Source organism: Merops nubicus, unplaced genomic scaffold (genome assembly GCF_000691845.1).
Source record: "Merops nubicus isolate BGI_N331 unplaced genomic scaffold, ASM69184v1 scaffold17731, whole genome shotgun sequence".
Classification (NCBI taxonomy): Eukaryota; Metazoa; Chordata; class Aves; order Coraciiformes; family Meropidae; genus Merops; species Merops nubicus.
Window position 1 is genome coordinate 20,008 of NW_008587798.1, and position 19,419 is coordinate 39,426.

At 38.9% G+C, this 19,419-nt stretch overlaps 1 protein-coding gene across 1 annotated transcript in view; it reads right to left on the minus strand.

Moving 5' to 3' along the window:
* Nucleotides 1-19,419, minus strand: part of FRMPD2 (FERM and PDZ domain containing 2) — a gene marked incomplete at its 3' end in the record, with an annotated part of 57,523 nt that overhangs the window by 19,106 nt on the left and 18,998 nt on the right. Inside the window, exons 14-30 of the mRNA XM_008949074.1 lie at nt 18,397-18,549; nt 16,410-16,595; nt 15,341-15,497; nt 12,557-12,761; nt 11,549-11,652; nt 10,442-10,540; nt 9,202-9,309; nt 8,953-9,069; nt 8,237-8,472; nt 7,540-7,644; nt 6,135-6,228; nt 5,583-5,668; nt 5,266-5,413; nt 3,996-4,210; nt 3,164-3,262; nt 1,826-2,190; nt 501-786 (exon numbers count right to left, since the gene is read on the minus strand). Coding sequence (XP_008947322.1) covers nt 501-786; nt 1,826-2,190; nt 3,164-3,262; nt 3,996-4,210; nt 5,266-5,413; nt 5,583-5,668; nt 6,135-6,228; nt 7,540-7,644; nt 8,237-8,472; nt 8,953-9,069; nt 9,202-9,309; nt 10,442-10,540; nt 11,549-11,652; nt 12,557-12,761; nt 15,341-15,497; nt 16,410-16,595; nt 18,397-18,549 — 2,763 coding nt within the window. The remainder of the gene's footprint in view (nt 1-500; nt 787-1,825; nt 2,191-3,163; nt 3,263-3,995; nt 4,211-5,265; nt 5,414-5,582; nt 5,669-6,134; nt 6,229-7,539; nt 7,645-8,236; nt 8,473-8,952; nt 9,070-9,201; nt 9,310-10,441; nt 10,541-11,548; nt 11,653-12,556; nt 12,762-15,340; nt 15,498-16,409; nt 16,596-18,396; nt 18,550-19,419) is intronic.

The window sequence follows — 19,419 nt, forward strand, 5'->3', positions numbered from 1 at the left end:
CAGTAATGGAAGATGTTCTGCATTTGGCAGCACTGAGCTTTATATTTTGAATAGTAATTAGCACAAGGATCATACTTGTACTAATCAGGACGTCACAGTAGCATCACTGTAACAAAGTGATTTTCCCCATGGATTTAAAACACATCAGAAAAAAAAACCTGAACAAGTAGCTGACTCCAATTAATCTTAGAGGCTACTAGAAGGCTTTTAGGACTTTGTACACTAGTGAATAATACTGCAGAATGGTGCAAAGTTGAAGAAATAGTAAGACAAGAGCAAGGAAATAACCTTAAGTAAGGCAAATAGTAAAGAATTCTGGAAGCTGGGCATAGTAGATCTGCTTTACTTCAAGACTCTGGACATCCAGGAAAGTAAAAAATGCCATGCAGAAATAGCATAGATGATAAGTTCAAATCAGTGTTTAAGAACATGGCATTCTTAAAGGTTTTATTTTCTTTTGTTCTATTACGCCTGTTGACAACCTGGTGCCTATCACATACCTTACTGCAATCTTCCTTCTCTTCCTTTAGTTCTTCCATGTCTTCCCATTCATTGCCACTGTCATATGTCTCTGTAGCAGGCAGGGATGATGAGCAGGGACCATAAACACGTGGTTGTGGGGTTGCCATAGTTGTGGAGAGTGTCTCAGAGCTTCCTCCCCGTGAAAGTGAGGTCACAGACACTGAGCTGACAGTGAGATACTCTTCATCAATAGGGGTTAGAGAAAGAGTTTCAGGCATACATTTTGTGTTTGATACGTCATCATCACTCTTTTTAAATATGTGTCTGGAAAATAAAAAGATTGCAGCGCTGGAGTTTTCCTCCATATGCTTTATTAGATGGCCAATGAAAAGTCTACTGCATATACATGACCTTATTTAAATTTTAACTGAACTGCTAGTTATGGTATTAAACTACTGTCTGAGTCCTCCAGTTTCACTCTAAAAATAAGTAGAGCTAGTTAAAAGATTAAAAAGCTTTCAGAATTTGAAAACAGCCTCTGTAAAATCTTACTTTCCGATTAAAATTACTAAAGCTGTAAAGTTAAAGGCTTCTAGGAGATCTATAACTTGGCTTTCCACCAATCCTTCCTGTTCTGATAATTTATATTCTTTTGCATATTAAAATGGAATGGCCTGTCTTCTGTATGCCAGTGGCTGATATATCCAAAAGAGTATAAAAGGAGGCTGAGTCAATTTGTATTGTATTTTATTGTATAAATTATTATACATGATATACTTATTATTACATAATATCTAAAAATAGAATTTTTTTTTTAAATTTACAAAATATAAATATATTATTATCTTTATGTATTGTATTCCCTCTGGCTCAGGGAATTGTGAGTTGTTTGGGTTTTTTTCCTTCTTCTTCATCACAGTTTGAGTGGTTTTTATTTTCTCTGAAAAAACTTGAAATTAAAAGATCATACAATAGAGAAATTCTTTGTTACTTAGTTAAGTCAGCTCTGAGAAAGTTGAAATTAAAAGGTCATATAGTAAATAAGAAAGTCTTTGGTTCCTATTTAAGTGAACAAGAATCTGTCCACTGATTTCAGGCTGCAGCCAGCTTCAGCTGAACAGCATGAAGGAGTAATGCAGCACTCGCACAACTGTCCTGCAATGCAGACTTACACAAAATCCTAATAAGATGAGAGTAAATAGAAACAGCAGATTAGGGTAGCCAGAATAAGATGGTAAACCTAAATCTTCAGTAATCAGCAGTTATGAGAAGCAGACAGCCTTGTAATTAAACCTAAGCAATTAACTTTCAAAATTCAAAGAGACGAAGGAAAGGCTGCAGAGTGGATTTCAGTATTCCTTACCTATTGATCCGTCCAAATTCACATGGTGAGTAGCAGTTCTGCTTCATTTCTTCCTCTAGGGAGTGTAACACTTCAGAACCAGCAGCTTCTTGATGAAACTTCCAAAGGTGCTTATAGAAACCTTCCCGGGGAGTTGTAAGTTTCTGTGTGGGCTCCTCTTGAAACTCAGCTTCCTGGTCTTCATAAGCTGAGCTGTCCTCTTCAGGAGGCTCACTGAAATCTGCTGCCACTGGAGAATCCAGGCAGTCTTCAAGGTCTGGAGAGGTGCTACCTTCATCACTGGTAGACTGATACATACTATTTCCTACTTCTGCAGTACCTGGCATTTCTGCCACAAACTCCTTAATTGGAGATGGTGCTGGAGTCTGTCAAAACAACAGAAAGGTTAGTATAACTCCTTTCTTCTCTCACACCATCTTTTCTTTAAGGGCAAAATAATTTGAAGAGGCAATATCAGGAAGTATATGGATGTGAAAATATCAAATGATATCTGGGAGGGAGGGGAAAAGAGAGATATTCTCTCACTAAATAACTGCTTTGTCTTTATGCTTATCTCCTGCATTTTTTAGGAGTTCCAGCCAGGAAACTACTACACAAGTTTACTTTTCCCGGTGAATGATTTGCTAGAGGTGGCCCTTTTCTCTTTCTTTTCATATCATGCTTCAACTTTGTGTCTATATTCTCTCCGTTATGTTGAAGTGGCTTCCAGAACTGAGTTCTGTGCAACTGACCCAAGAAGCAGAAGTAATAATACTGGAACACCTAGTGGCATTGTTTTAGTCTCTGCAGTCTCCACTGTTTGAGGAGTGGGGGTGATTTTTGTTTTGTTTTGGTTTACCCTGCAGATTCAGCTAATTATCAGTAAGAATATCCATTGAAACATATCTTTTATCTACTTAAGTTTATTAACAGGTAGCCTGGATAGGAAAAGTTCTTTCTTTTCCTCTCACTCCTGAGAGATATATAGCTGCCTCAAGCTCATCAGTTGTAATAGCTGCAGTTAAGAGTATCTGCAGTTTCTGGCTGAGGATCTAGCTGAGCATTTTTAAAAGCATCACTAGATCTCTTTGGGTATGTGCTGTTTCCATCCATGACCATACTGCACTTCAAAAGTTGTTGGACTGGGATAAATATTTCACATCTGTCAATTTCTATTATTTTGGTTGCTAAGGAGGAATCAGCTGAGCTTCAGAGATTGAGCTGAAGCTGGGAAGGGAAAGAAATGGAATAGAGAGCCTTGGAAAAAAGGGGAGGTTGCCTTGTTCAAGACTGGATAGAAAATGTAGTTGTTTTCCCAGGTTTACAGAAGCAAGTTTACCGACAGAAGCTTTGCCTTACCAGGGTACTCTGCTCTATTTCTGGAAGAACACCTTTTGGTGGTCTGCAGAGCAGTAGTGTGACTTCTGGAGGAGCTCCTCTCAACAGGTGCAGGACATCCTAAGCAGGAAGAAGCACTATTAGATTTCTTCTGGAACACAGTCTATAGTACATGTCATTTTACCAACTGGGATGGAGGTGTTTTTTATTGTTAATGTCAGATTCCTAGTATTTGTGTGTCTCAGCAGTGTCTGGAGGCCAAAATTCATTACTGTATGATTGGTATATGAGTGGACCATAGTTTTTATCTAAAGTCCAATCAGTTCATTTTGCAAACTTTTGTTCCACCAAGAAATGCCTAAGTTTATATAAATTATTTTTTTTTCTTGAAGAAAACAGAATTTTCAGACATTCATTCAAACTTCATGTGGCAGGGACACATCTTCAGTCAGTTACTGGATCTACTTTACCTGGTAGAGATTCGAATCTGAGGAATAGTATTCAGAATGGCATTACAAATCAAAAAAGCCCACATGGAAAAAAAATGTTTCAGTTATGCAAAACAGCAACAAAGATTCCAACTAATTAACACCTGGTGTGCATCTAACAATAGACTTTGCTATTTAATTTATAACTACATGCTACTGATGCACAGAAGAAATGATCTGTAAGAAGTCTGTTAGGAAGGAAATCCTTCATAAGAATTCTAGAGAAGAATCACATTTAGAAATCAGATTCATTATATGATAATTCTGACTCCCTCTGGTGATATGCAACCTTAAAAGCAGTTTCATCCCCTTGTCTTTATTAACATGGTCCCATCTGGAGTTCCATTGATAGTACTGCCTGGTACCTGATACAAGAGTCCTTGAAGAGGTTTCCCATTCACAGCTAAAATGATGTCTCCGACTTTAATTTCACCGTTCTCTTCAGCTGGCTGTCCTGGAAACAGTCTTTTGATCCTGACAATAGCTCCTCCAAGGTGTTCACAAGCATCTCCTTCCATCTGCAGAACACTAAAGCCAAGGCCTCCAGAATTCTTTGTCAGTTTGACTTCAAATGTATTATCTGTTCAAATCAGGGATTGGAAAAAGAGTGGGAGCTGTGGCATATGTACCCTCTCAGGAGCTGATGAAAATTATACCTTCAGCAGACCTTTTCCCTGCATGCTGCAGGGGTAGATCTATTGATACTAATGGTAAAAAGAAGGGTTTGCTGTTCCTTTTAACGTATGTGAGGCCTTGAAATCATGCAGGCAGAATGGGGAGAACTGGATTCTATTCTCTGTTCACAGACTTTATACCATCTGGTACAGGACCATGAGGGGAGAAGGTTTTTGTACCAGCACAAAAAGGTTCAAACACTATCCTTTTCTGGTGTTCTTGTGTAATTGTTGGGTAGATCTTACCAGTCCACAGCTGCCTGATGTTAATTTGGGTCCTGCACTTACTACCCTAAGCTAGAATCAGAGCTATGGATCTTTCCAGACAAGAACCAGAATTTTCCTAAATACTGTACTTGCAGCTGAACCTTATTCTGCTAGGGACAATGTAGAGGTGTAACTGCCCTACAAGAAAGTATGGTTCAGACTTAGTGTTTATAAGACAGCCTTATAATAAAAGATACAGCATTTATTTGTTGGCTAAATGCGGTGGAAGTGATCTCTGAATCTTCTGCTTTTAGAAAATGAAGTGATGGCAGTCTCCAGTCCTGGCCCTGGGGCAGGAGTTCACTCTAGCTTCACCACTGACACAGCATCAGCAGTTGTGCTGGCGATGCTCTCTGAGTAACAGACTGGCAGCATGGCACAGCTGCCTCCTGCCTGAGAGTGCCACAGAGTATGGGCAGGGACTGACTCTGCCAGCTGGGGAAACAGCCAAGAGCTACTTCAGCCAAGAGATACAGTATTTACGCCTAGGATAAATTCAGCCACATCTAGCAACTGTAACTCTAAGGATGTCAGAAATATTTTGTTCAGAATTGATTTTTTGATAATGGCATTAATATTACACATTACATTTTTAGGCAGTATGCAGTTTTCCTTCTAAACCACAGAAATTTCATAGAATTATTTTCATTGCACATTGTCAGAAGTCACCCTGACTTCCTTTCCTATTGCTCACCATCTGTCAAAAAGCAGGAGTCTTTGGTACCATCTGTGAAGGATGTTGCCACAGAAACAACTGCACATTGGTCCTCCTTTCTGTCATTAGCAGTCAGGGATGGCTCTTCCAATTGGTAGTTTCCCCTTTCTAGAACCAGCCTGGCAATCTAAAACAATGATGAACAGGTTCCAGTTACACAGTACACAGTGAGCTCCAAGTCTTTTTACTTTTCTTTTTAGGAGAATGGGGTTGGATGAGGTGTGGGAGAAGTTTCTTTTGGCCCCACTTTGCTACTGAGTGCAGCTTATTTTAATCAGCTCTGCTGTTGTGCAAACCTGGCCAGATTTCTTAAGGTGTTCCACAGCCTGTTTGTGGGTGATGCCACAGAGACTGATGCCATCTACTTCCAGCAGACGATCACCTGAGGCAAAAGAAAACAAACAAACAAGATCCAGTTGCTTCGCTGTTCAAGTTCAATGGGTGTAACCCTTGAGGCTACCCATGTTACAATAGATCCTCATGCTTACATAGGACAAATTTTGTTACTTTGTATGAAAGCAATACTCCTTGTTGTACAGCACTTAGAACATACTAGGGTATTCCCCAAGTAAATGCAATGATAGTATCTTGTCATCATAGCAACACTGGAAGTAAATTTCAGAGTCACTAGACCAATGTGCAGCTCTGGAGAGTAACTGTATGATACTGGTTTGAGGCTCCTGTTTTTCCAGTGGGATATCTACATGCAGTACAGGGACAGGATGAAGAATGATGGACTACGTATCATGTTTCACAGCTGTATGACCTCCAGTCCCAAATGTTTTTCCATGTGGCAAGCAATCTATGCTGAGTTCTGCAGACCCTGGTTTTATTGCCAGAGGTATTACCTATCTGTATTTGTCCATCCTTATCTGCTGGTCCCCTGGGAATAATGGACTTCACGTATATCCCACCGTGACGCACACTAGTGTTAATTCCACCCTGCAAAACAGATGTCCACAGATTAGAGTGGAGTCTTCACATGCTCTTCCTGTGATGAAAATCAAAGCAACTCACACATGCATTGCAAAGCAACTGTTTCAGGAATTGTGTGTTTGCCGCTTTTAAATATACGGGAAAAAAAGAAAATAGGATGTTATTCCAAACTCCTTTCTAGTTGTAATATAGTTCCATAGGCAGTAATCTTGTTTTATTTTCTCAGGAAAATGCAATGCATTTATACATGGCTATATAAAAGGATGTAGTAAAGGTTCATAGATTTTTCTTGTGCTTACATAAAGATGGGGCTGCGTCTTTTCAGCCCAGCTTCCAAATTATGCAATATCTATTCAGTAGTTATTAACCTTTTGGACAGTATCTAAAGCATGGACCTGAACTTGTGCAGCCACCTGAGAGCCTAGAACTCAGAGAAATTCCAGATTAACTGAAGAATTATGTTCTGTCCATCTGCATGCCCTGGCCAAATTCAGGCCTCAATTTCTTCTGCAGGCAATGAAATGGCTGCTGCTTCCCACTCCATTTCAGCAAGGACTGTAAGGATATCTTAGCCTGGAGTCAGGAAAAGGCATTACCATGCAAATGTGACAGACATTTTCACCACTGCCTCCTCTGGTCCTCTAAACATACAGAGAACTGTATTTCCTTATTTTAGGAAATAAATTATTTATTAGGAAATAAAAATTTACTAGAGCAATTTCTCTGGCCCTTAGGTTAAGAAGCATTGCCTGTCTTGAGTCCACACAGCTAAACTTTCAGCCTGCCAGCACGGAATGGCTTCTGTTATACTGCTTGTTAAGGCACAGGCCAAAGTCATATCAGGAGGCTGTCAAAAATTAAACATTGCCTGTGGGCCATTGCTTGAGCCTGTGCCATGATCCTGTGTAATGTGCTTTTACAGACACAGCCTTTGAGTTCCACGGGCTCCAGGGGAACGGCAACACCAGTCATGACTGGGAGAATTCTTCGCATGGCTGCATTTCCTAGAGACTTAGAACTCCACTTTCAGTGACAGGTCTTGTTCTCTAAGTAAGGATAAAAAGGGCTTGTACTGCCACGTGCTTTATGCCAGCACACTTCCTTCACAGATTCTGCAGGCAAGAACTGGGGAATGAGCTGAGCCAGTACTTTTTCTCTGTCAATCAGTCAGCTGTTTAGGTTTAAAATGTGCCATGGTAACAGATTTTTTTAGAAGCCTATCTTCTATCTTTCTTCCACATAAATACAATTCCCTATGTGTTTCTTGATCATGTAACAGTTTGACAGACACACTGAAAGATTAACAGTAACACTTGCAGTCACACTGATTCCAAAAGTCCCGTTGTCTTTAACAAGCTCCACGGTATAGATTTCCTTTGAGCTGGTTTCAGATGGAGATGGTAAGTGCGACGAATCAGCTTCCTGTCCCAAAAATATAAACACTCATGAGACTACAGCATCTCACCAAAAAAAGGGGGGGGGGGAAGGAAGAAAAAAAAGGAGACTTTCCAGAAGGAACTCTAGATTTTGGTCTTGCTGTCACTGTAAGCCTGGAGTGATACCACTTATAACTCTGACATTATTTCAAATTTTACACTAATGTCATTGAACTTATAACCTGTCTAAATGAGCATAAGCTGAGTATAGATAGGGAGGCTGTCTAATAGTAGGAAATCGGACACAAAATATTGTTCTTCTGGGTATGGTTGAAAATTTAAGAGATTAAAAAAAAATCAAAATTTTGTACCTCTGCTGGAAAAGGGAGGAAAATGTTTAATAACATTTTGTGGGATAGTTTCCCCATTCTTTTTTTTTTTTTTGTCCCTTATTCTAGGCAACTCTGTTATTTTGACATTTCCAATGTAATTTAACAAGCAACATCTTCCAAGGTTTTCTTTCTTTTTTCCTAATTTTTTTTTAAATTTTTCAGTTTCTTTCTGTTCTTAATATAGCTGGTATGTTGTTAAGACACGTGCTGGGTGTAATATTACTGAACAGCATCAAAATCTTTTACCTCCACATCCTGTCTATCAGCTGAAGGAACAGTAATCCTAGGGCCCCATTTTGGTGCTAAACGCCAGGAAAGAGTCTTCTCAAGTTCATCTATATTTATGTCTTGTTCTTTGGGGAGTGCTGTATGACAATCCTGAATCTTTGTTCTCCCACTGTCTACACAAGAGATTTCAGATCCACTAGTGCTGTTTCCTCTTGATAGATTCTTTTCTTCGTTTACTCCTTCTTCATACATGTCTGTAAAGCCGTACCAAAATAAAATACTGCTGAATGCAAACTGTAAGTAAAATTTAAGGCAAATACTATCATACCTCAGCAGAGGAGAACAAAGTGACTTGCTACACCAACTGGTTGTGAAATCAGATGTATAAAATGAGTCAGTCATTCTAAAATGGAGCAGCGATATTATACACGTGGAGAAATGTCTTTGCCTCGCTACTGCAGAAGGCTGTGACTCTCTGCTAGAGAAAGAAATGCCAGCATTCCCTTGGTATTCAGCAATGCAGCCCATACTAGGGGTTTTTTTTTCATACCAGCTGTAGAAGAAAGATTACATGATACTTACTAGATGTTGACTATTTTCACCGCTAGCCTATGGTGGTTATAACTGGCACTGAATAGAAAAAAAGGACTACAACATACCAGTGCCTAATAAATACCAGCATCCCAAGTTAACTCTTAGCATTCCATAGCCAGCAGAAGTGTTTGCTTTTATACCTTTAGGTTGAGAGATTATGAGCTCCACTTCATCAGGAGAATGCTGTATTATTTTAACTGCAGTGTTAAATGAAACACCCTCAAGACTAATATTATTCACAGAGATGAGTCGTCCTCCTTAAAGAGAAAAAAAGAAAAAAAAAATATAAAAACAAGACAAAGCACAGCTAAATAAGGAAATAAATCCAGAGTAGCTAACTTTAAATGATGGAAGTATTTTAATTATAATTAAAAACTATGCACAATGACCTGGTTTGATATTTCCAGCTCTGTCTGCAGGTCCCCCAGGGATAATTGAAGCAATAAAGATACCAAGGTCTAATTTTCCTACATTTTCTCCTCCAATAATTACAAAACCTGCAAAAAAGAGATAGCATGAGAATTCAGAGACACTGCCAGCATTAGAGAAGATGAACCTTAGGAACACAAAAGGCTGTTATTCCAATGGCATAAGCTTTATATGTGGTCTGGAGAATGGGGAGCTCTGATTTATATGGCATGAAGCTCTTGATTTGGGAGAGCTTTAAACTCATGTTATTATTAAAGTGTGCTGATTATTTTGGTGGCTATTTAAGTATAATTTCTCAATAAGAATACTTTCCTGGATGGGGATTTTTAAAAATTCCAACTACTTTCTTACAGGAATCATAAACTATGTGGACACTTAGTATTTAACACCTGAGAAAATTGTATAAAAGCTCATTATACAAATTTCAGTCTTGTTCTTCATCATGTAGCCTAGGGCCCGTGAGGTGGGCCATGTAAATTTCTAATGGATGTGTAAGAGGCATCTAAGAAAATTAAACCTGTTGTCAAGTAGTTCAAGGTCACTATCCTTGCTCATCATATTTTGCCTATGGCAGAATATATTCTTCTCACTGGTAGAATAGTTGGGTTGACGATCAGCATATTTCACACAGACCTGTACCATTTAGAAGTTTGATGTTTAATTGTAATAATGATCAGTTGTGAAACCTGATGGTCCTCTGAAGTCATCCACAAGAACAGGACACAGTGCAATAGTGTATTACACAACAAAAATGTTATCCAAAGAAGAATTTGAAAGTTGGGAAATATTCATGTTAATCTTGTGTACACATTTTGCAGCCCCACAGGCAATGCCTGAAAGGTCTGCAGAACATCATCTCCTCATGAGTAAGGTCTGAGATAAATAAAATCACTGCACATGTATTTAAGATACAAAACTAGCCCCTTGTTCCTTTCATTCAACTCTTAGCACTTGGTCCCCTTGACCTCTGTGGCCTTAGTTCATCCTCTGAAAAAATTGTGGCCTTGATTTATGTGGTTAGTCCTTTTTAGTCTTGGAAATTCTAAGTTCTTCACAAAGTTTGGTAGTCTTATTCTATAAGAAGAATAAATGAGGTGAAGAAGCTTAGAGTCTTGACCAGCTTGATTAAGCAAATGTCAGTGTTAGCACTAGGATCTGATAGTCTCAATAAAACCCATGACATTCATGTTCCTTACTTACCAAATCCATTCTTAGGGTCACGTTTTAGGCTGACACAAATGATTTCTCTTTCTAGACCACTTAGCAAAGCTTCCTTTTGGATGGCTGGTGATCCAGGTGCTGCAGAAACAAAACAGCTAGAATAAATGCAGGAAGACAGTAGATCCATACAGTATGCAAAACTTGGGCTTCAATAATTTAAAATATATTTTATCCTTGTTTTCATCATTACCATCACTTCTGAATCAATATATTTCAGGAATGAAGGTCAAACAAGTGTTTTGAAATTTGCCTTCTTTAGAAAAGTACAGTAGCTGTGGAAGCTCTTCCTATAGCATTCCTTTCTGTGAGACTATGCATTTTATCTGCAGTGGTTTTATTAAGATTAGGATAGCTAAAGAGTCAGGCATGTAGTGTCCATTGAACATGAGGGTGATTTGGACAGAAAATCTTCTCTGTGTTGCTTTGGAAACTTCAGCCTTTGGCCTTGTGGGCTCTTTTGGCTCTGTCAGTAAAATCCAGTCAGTACTGATTGTGATGGTGACTTTTGCAGTGTAAACACTACTTAATATTGTGCAATTTCCACAGTGTATTTAAAGTACAGTTCTAATTTTAAAATGGATTAACCAAATAATCATAGCTTCATATTCTATAGATCTGCTCACTGTGTGCATGAAATATGGCTTCTCTCAGAACATCAGGTATCCAGTTCTTATTCCAGTCAGTGTTACACAGATACAAGAACAGAGGAAGGACTTGGAGCCAATGTTGTCTCCAGCATTATTTATTGAGTTGTAGATCTCAATTGCAAACCAAATAATGACTTCTGAGCATAGGGATATTGCCAAATAGAAGAATCCTGGGTGTATTAAATTATGTCTCTGAAGACCATCAGGCACAATGCTTCATAGATTAATTTTATCACGAAGTCCCTTACCACTGATACTGATGGAAAGCAGGAGTGAAAGGGAAGAAAACAGCTTGTCTTGCTAGACTCTGGGTTAACTCCCAGATCCCAAAGCACAAAAAGATATTCTTTAATCTGTAAGTAGAATGTATTTTTGTCTCCTGATATTGAAACAATAAATGTGGAAGGGTACTGTCTCTCTTTGTAATTATTATACTCACCACTGATTGTATTCTGAGTTGAATGGATAGAGAGGTAGTCGTAACTCCTTTGCTTTCCATTCAAATTGATGTGTGTTTCTGACTGGGATAGCCCTGATGTGGATCTGCATGGCAGGAAATGAAGGCAGTGTTACAATAACAAATCACAACGGTATTTAGCTCTCTGTCATTAGTCTGTCCCAGCCAAGTCAGGCATGCACAGGTTTATAGCCTTTCAATGAGTATTTTGATTTCTGGGCCACATTTCATTGTGTGGAAAGGTGTTTTATCCCTTCCAGCATTTGCTTCCAAGCAACAGCTGCCATTAGACCACTCACATGACAACTCATTTCCCCCTGTGTTTTTCTCTGAGCTGAGTGCAGGCATCAGGAAAACACACCACAGCCTCACCATGATTCATGTAGTCCTGCTCTCTATTTAGACAAAACCACACCTGAAAGTTTTCCTGGTAGCTCACATTCTTCTTGGCTTTGTTCTAACTCTTAGTATTCCAAAAGGCACTAGAATTCATCAAACACCTTGAGACTATGTGCAGTTATAGTAACCACCTACACTGGTAAATGCACCAATGCAAATGAAAAGGAAAAAGTTCTTACACTCTTCTCTACAATTTGCACAGTTAGACATGGAGAAATCAGTTATGTAAGGCCTGCTTAAAAACAGCTTTCACTGTGCATTCAGTTTGCATACTGTCATTTACAGGGAAGATATGCAGACATTAAACATTTTACTTTTATTCTCCCTTATTTTTATCCTTCTCCATAACTCAGTAAGTGATCCATTCCTGAGCCTGGTACGAATTCAAATGTCATTCTTTTTCAAGTTCTTATCTGTTAGACAGCTTCCTGCCTATGTTTGCACTCGTGCTGGCATCATGGAGCCCCAGGCCCTTTGGTGCGACCACAGTAGAGACTGAAAAAAAAATCAAAATTCTGCCTCACAGGTTTGCAATGACACAGTCTATGACCGAATATTCTTACACTCATTTAGAGGAAAAAGCAAACCTACCTGCCAAGGTTGCCTTTGTTTCTAGCCCTTTTGTTGGTTTCCACACTGAGGTTATCACAAGATTTGCTCATCATCCCAGAAGATAGGTTTTCCAGGTGTGCTCCATAGAGCACATTCTCTGAACGAGACAGTCTCTGAATCAGGGCAAGGTGCTGAGCTGCATATGCAGAATCTGATTTGTCTATTTCCACAAATTTACTTTCCTCTGAATAAGAAGAGAGAGAGGGGGAGGAAGGAAAATTTAATCCACTGACATTAGCCTATCTTTTTAAGCTCAAAGGTGCATTCTGTCTAACCTTTTGAATAGGGTAGCAAAAAAAGATGGACATTACAGATATATTTGTTCTGGTATCCTTGAGGATATCTAGGCCTTGAAGTGAGTGGAAAGAGTTTCCAACCTATTTCTTTCACAGAAAGTACATGCTCTATTTAGATTTCAGTTCTATGAATTATACTGCAAAATCAGTCTCCACAAAGACAGATGAAATGTGCAATCCTGTATAATTTACACCTGAATATCTCTGTAAAGTATATTTTGTAAACTTTTGGCGTATGAGAAATACCTGGCTGTTAGAGATTGAATTAGCCATGTTGGTAGTTTTCCATCCCCCATGTATTGTCCCACCACTTCAATATATGTCTGTCTGAGAAGACAGGAGCTCTACTAACACATGCTCTCTCAAATTCACAGAGGGACCAAAGAGCTGGCTCTTTGCTCTGTGTGATTTGGACAAGTGAAGTTGAACAGGGGATCATCTTGGTGGCAATGCTTTCTATCTAATTTTCCACCTCTGTGTGAAATCTACTACTTGCTTAATGACATCTGTGCTCTGCCATATACAAATCTATCCTCTCAAAAGGCTTTAGTTCCTTGAAACAAGACAGTGCTTTAGGAGGATTGCTTATTTATTCAGGTTCCAAACTGGTGGGATGGAAAGGAGATCTAACAGAGAGAAAGACAGCAGGCAGTTGGAGACATGTTGGAAAGTAAAACAAGAACACTGCTTGGTACAGGCTAGCATAAACAGTGACTGTAACTCTGCTGACCTCCTGTGTGTTTTCCTAACAAATGTTAGTCTGAATGCAACTTTGTAGAACTTTTTCTGCTCTGCAGCATTAAACCTAGTCTCCCTCTTTCATCAGTGACTTTGGTCAGGGGCATTTGTTAAGGCATCAGAAGGTTTAACTGTCCATGGTGTTAGTGCCATTTGAGAGTTGCCATGGTGATCTCAAAGTATGGGGTTGCTAGCAAGTTTTGAAGAGATGGTGACATACATCTGAACAGTGCAGCAGGAACAAGAGTTTCCCTCATGCAGAAGGAGCCTTACAATCTCTTACAGCCTGACTGTGGTGGGAAAGGCAGCACTTTGAACTACTGTCTGTCATTGACGTCACAAAGCCTTTTTTTCTCTTCTGGAGCAGCAAGCACACACCGAACCTCAGAACCTGCAGTCACATGGCTTATATAAATCTGATTTATTTCAGTGATTTGGCGTGCTTACAATCACAACTTGGGTTATAGTTTTCTTAGCTCTCAATCTTTTTGTTCTCTTATATACGAAATGTAGTGATTTTTATTAAGATCTATTTCTAGAAGCAAATGTGATGTGGAACTTTAAGATTCACTATTAGCACTCATTTGTGTGCTACAAGTCACAGTCCCATTAAGTAATGTTTGAAGCTACAGAGGCCCAAGCAACAAAAGGTTCTTTGAACCTAAATGTCATCCTAGCACCATTTTCCATTGTAACAAATTTGTGCAGATGAAATTTCATTTTTCGTGAAATAATTATAGTGGGAAAGAAACAATATATCAATCATCCTGTTGTATATCATGGTATAGTCTGCTGCCAAAAACTTTTACAACTTTACTAGAGAAGGGAATATCCCAGCAGATAAGTCATGACACTTGATTTCCCTGCTGTGATTCACTGGGTAAAATACTCAGTGGTTTTAAATGATCATGTTTCTGTTCAAGGCAATGGATGAGCTAGTGAAAACTCATGTTACTCTACTAAAGTCAAGAGTGATAACAGATGTTGTCTTAAGCTATTATTTCTTATGTTCCTCACTTTCCCCATAATGAGCCTTACCCATATTTACAGAGCATGCTGATAACTGTGGTTGAGAAGTGCTGTGTAACTGCCTTGGATTGAGCAGAACCTTGTCTTGGAAGCTATGGAAAATCTGAAATCTAAGGAGGTGTTAGTCATATCTTCCACAGACACAGCAAAACCTAAGATAAGAGCAGCTAGCAGCTATATAGTTGTGTGGGTATGACTGATGTGCCTTTACTTTAGTGGTTTTACCCTGGGACTGAACCATAGGGTTGAAGCCCTGTCTTAAGAAAAATAACCAGCTAACTACATTGAGCCCCAGCATCTCTGGGCACCATTACACTTATTCTTTGTGTGGAACATTTCTCAGGTTAAATTTCGGTAAGTCTGACAGTTTCTTCAGAATTCTCAGCAGGTTTCCTGAAGGGAGCTGTAATCATGATTTTTTTTTTTTTTTTTTTTTTTAAATCTGAGTTTAGCTACATAGTTGTTATCATCAGAGAATCCCTTTCCACGCCCTGCATGTGCTCACTCACAGGCACACGCTAAATTCAACTTACACACCTCTAACTTTCAGGGAAATATGAGAACTATTTTACAGTTTGTAAATGAGAAATTGAAGCATGGTGAAACTGATGTGGCAGGTTCTCAGCTTCACTGAACACACCTTTCCTAAAACCTAACCTTGTCCTATGGCCCGAGTAATGGAAGTGCATTTATACCTCACCTGGTGAAGTCTGCCGAAGTTGCCTAGAATTCATCTGTGCATTGAATTTGTGCTGAGCAGAGCAGAGATCCAGTAGATATTTACATGTCTTTGCTGTATCAGTAATGAAGGTGTGTTTCTTGCCACTGAAGCTGCTTTCAATCATGAATTTTTTTCTCTAAAGGGGGAAAAAAAACAACCAAACAAAAAACACAGCTTGTTTCACGTATCAGTCATTACACTGAGGCACTGAAAGTGCATTTGTATAATCTTGTTAGTTTGTCCAGTTGTATTTATCCCTGGCTGCCCACCTTTTGGCTGCAGTAAATGCCCATCATAAATTCAACTGTTGTTAGTGAGATGTCTGTCAGTGGGATGATAGCTCTCCTATGTCAAAAGTCAAGAGTTTTGGAGATTGATTGCATTGAAAGCAGGTTGATAAACTGGCAAAAGCTGGCCCTACAGGCATTAAAATGATTAAACCAATTTAATGTGAATATGGAAATACCTTCAAGGGGCAGAAGGGTGATTTTGGGAGAGAAAACAAGCTGGGAAATGTGTGATGCAGGTTGATGCCTACATCCTGTATAATGGTAGATTGAGATACCTCCAATAGTAGAATACTATTTAGAAGGGTAATCTTGTCACCAGTACTGGTTTGTGAACAGACATCTATATACTAAGAGATGAGGATGGGAATAATGAGATCTGGAAAGAGGGAGACATGGTCCCATGACCTGATGGTAGGAAAACAAAAGAAAAGAGAAAGGGAAGTAAAGACGAGAGGAATTAATATGGAATATGCTATAAAGAATTTTGACATAGTCTCTGTAATAGTCAACAAGAGATTTTTCAGTTTTATAATAATTTGATTCCAGCATTGGCAAAAAAACTCCAGAACTAAACATCACTAAAAACTAGATATCTTGCTATCCAGCTCCAGCCTTGATTTTAGACTGTTTTCCAAAAGGACTTGCCTGTACAGAATGAGTCTAATTCTGGCTCTAAACGCAACAAATTTATCAAAGTGACAGGCAGAAGAGGAGTAAAGTAGTAGAGTGGGGAAGAAATTCACTTGGTTCCAACTCACATGAGCTGAAATTCTTTCTGTTTCACGCCACTGGAATCTTAAACTGGCAATTCTTGTGTGATTTTTAACCTCGTACACAATGATGCCTTTGGCACAGATTCCCAGGATGATGTCCCCTCCTGCTCCTTTCTTCTCTTGGGACACACGATAGAATAACACTCCATATTCAGGAAGCTGCTGAGTCACCTTGTAGAGAAAAAGTGCATTTACCATACGTTATTCAAAAAGACGCATAGGAAGAAAAAAAGGTGGGAGAGGAAATGGTTTTGAGTGTCTTCACTGGATATTCTTTAACTGTACTAGGAAACCTTTGAAAAACCTTACCAAATTTTAATATCTATTGCATCACAGAATAATCACCTTGTTTTGCTATGCCATAGAGACATTAAATGCATCCATTTTCCATGTGTAAAATTGGAATAACACCTTCCTACATACCTCATCTGAAGAGGCAGGAGGACCATGTAGCTTCCTGCATAATGACCTAAACATTACAGTGGCACTGAGGTGCCCAGCATTACTGCTACAGGGCACTTGTGTGCATTTTGAATAGAAATCCACACAGGATTAATGCTGCTTGACTAGTGTTAAACCTTGTTTCCTTCCATTTTCTTTTTTGGGTCATTGTTTCCCCAAGCAAACCCAGAAACCAAGAACTACAGCAAATACTATGATCTTGGTAAAACTGCTCATACTTTGGTGCCAGGTCTACTCTGACATTGTTATGGGCTTGTGTGTTTTCCTTTCTACTACAGTGATGATCAAATAGAAATCTTAACTACAGCAATACTGCAGCTCCCAACCTGAAATGAACTCAGGTAAATACACCCATTCTTTCAGGGCTATTGTCTTTTAAAATGAGACATTATAAGATTCCATTGCCAAGAATCTGTTTTTTGTTTTTTTTTCCTGGGCAGCTAATGTAGAATCCCCAACTGACTTTTCAGCCCTGAATAGAGATTTTCAGTAACCAAAATTAAACGCTGTAAGAAGATCTGTTTTTCAGAAAGTATCCAGAACACAAATGTTCAGGTCCTGAAAACTGGGGCATCTATAATCACTAGCTGAATCTGGGTTTTAATTTTTAATCCTGTTCGTATTTGGAATTTGCATGCTTTTGCCATGGGGGCTCTCTTTCTCACTTTGTATGATGTGTTGGCTCCTTATACAGACTTAGGCGTTGGAACAGATATTAACAAAGCTGCTATTCTTCATTGGATTTGCTACGCATGATGGGACTGTCATTAAGGATAAGCTACAATCTATTTCTTAAATTCCAGTGACAATGTTAGATGAGGAACAAACATAACTTAACAGCAACTAAACTAAAATGATGCTATAAATAAAAGCATGTGGCACTGCAGCAAAATTGTTATTGATATTTATCCATTATCTAATCTCTAATAATTTTCATTCAGTGGAAAGAAGTTTGGGAGAGAAGGAGAATTCAGGGGAAAAAAAATTAAATCCCACATCATTGTGACACTCTAGAGCCCTAGAGAAGCAGTACTGTGAAAAAATATCTCAGGTAACTCCTTCTTTATAGGGTTCTAAGATATTTTTAAACTCTGCATGTTTAGAAAGGGGCCGAACAGCTGCTGTAGTTTCAGAAGTCAAAAAAGTGCTTGTTCCCATGTTTTATAATAATCTCTAATACATTCAACAGGTGTGCTTACAGTCATCTGGAAACAGATGTGTTGGTAGCATGCAGAAAATTTGCATCAATTTAGGGTGTTGAAAATACCCTGAAATGTGAATTAACCCTTTATAAACTATCAATGAAAGGAAACCAACCATGCAAATGCAGGGTAAGTTATTCAAAGTCACAGTATCTAGAGCAAAGTGAAATTTTTGTTGACTGTTGAAATTTCTTCACCGTATCTAAAATCCATTGTATCAGCCAAGAAGGAAATAACAGACAACGGTAAATAGAGACAGGCTTTCTGTCTGTGAATAAATAAACAATGTTTGGGGTATAGCAAGTTACCTTTAAGAATTCTAGTTCAGCTTCATCCTCAAATAGGGAACGATTCAAGCGATGTAATTTAGCAAGCTCTCGCTGTACATATGCCAGGGTCATTTTCTCTATCCGGCTTGCTGGAATGTAGTCTTCAACACGAAAATAGCTCTTTCCATGCATCTTTGGGAGAAAAAAATGAGGAGAAGAGGGGAAAAAAAAAAAAAAAAAGAGAGAGAGAGAGAGAGAAGCCTTTTGTTCTTTCTTAACTTATTCGGTGCATTTCCATTTTCAGGGTGACCTGTATGCTGAAGTCACCCTGTTAAAAAGAAGATGGGGAACAACAGGTAGTGTCCTGATGGCCGAATGTGTGTCTTGCACCTGTGCTCAGCCAGGTGCTCAAGCACACACCACCTTCTCTCTGCAGAGGGAATAAAAGAGCTAGGCCTACAGGCATGCCTGGCAGTCTTGCACTTAGTCATGCAACTACAGCTACATCAGTAAAACCCAGAATGGGGACCCACTGCAGAGGTGGATCAGACTACTCACTGTTCAATTAACAGAGATACATAGATTTATATAACTGAAGAACTGGCAGAGAACATAAATGGGTTTATTTTGGTACACTTCAAAACCAGGCTAAGTAGTTCAGATATACCATCAACCTTCCTGTCCTTGCAGTTTGTGGATACAAGCCTACACACAAAATAACTGTGAATTCTGGAGTGTTTATTTATCTTCTTCCATGTTTTCTAATCTCTCTGCCACTCTGCAGGTCCAAACTGTACCTATGTTGGAAATTTTTTACAGACTTTCTGGAGTTCCTGGGCTATGTTATCAATTATGGAAGACCAAGAGTCTTTCATCATTCTGCTATATTTCCCACCAAATTCATCAGGTCATTATTGTTCCTTAATCAGGCAAATCTTGTAATTTTTAATATTAAATCTGAAATGTGATTAACTGAAGGATTTAGATGAAATTATATGCTGTTCACATTTCTTCTTTTAAGCTCTGTGTGACAAACAGAAGCTGCAAAAGCTGTTGAGAAAG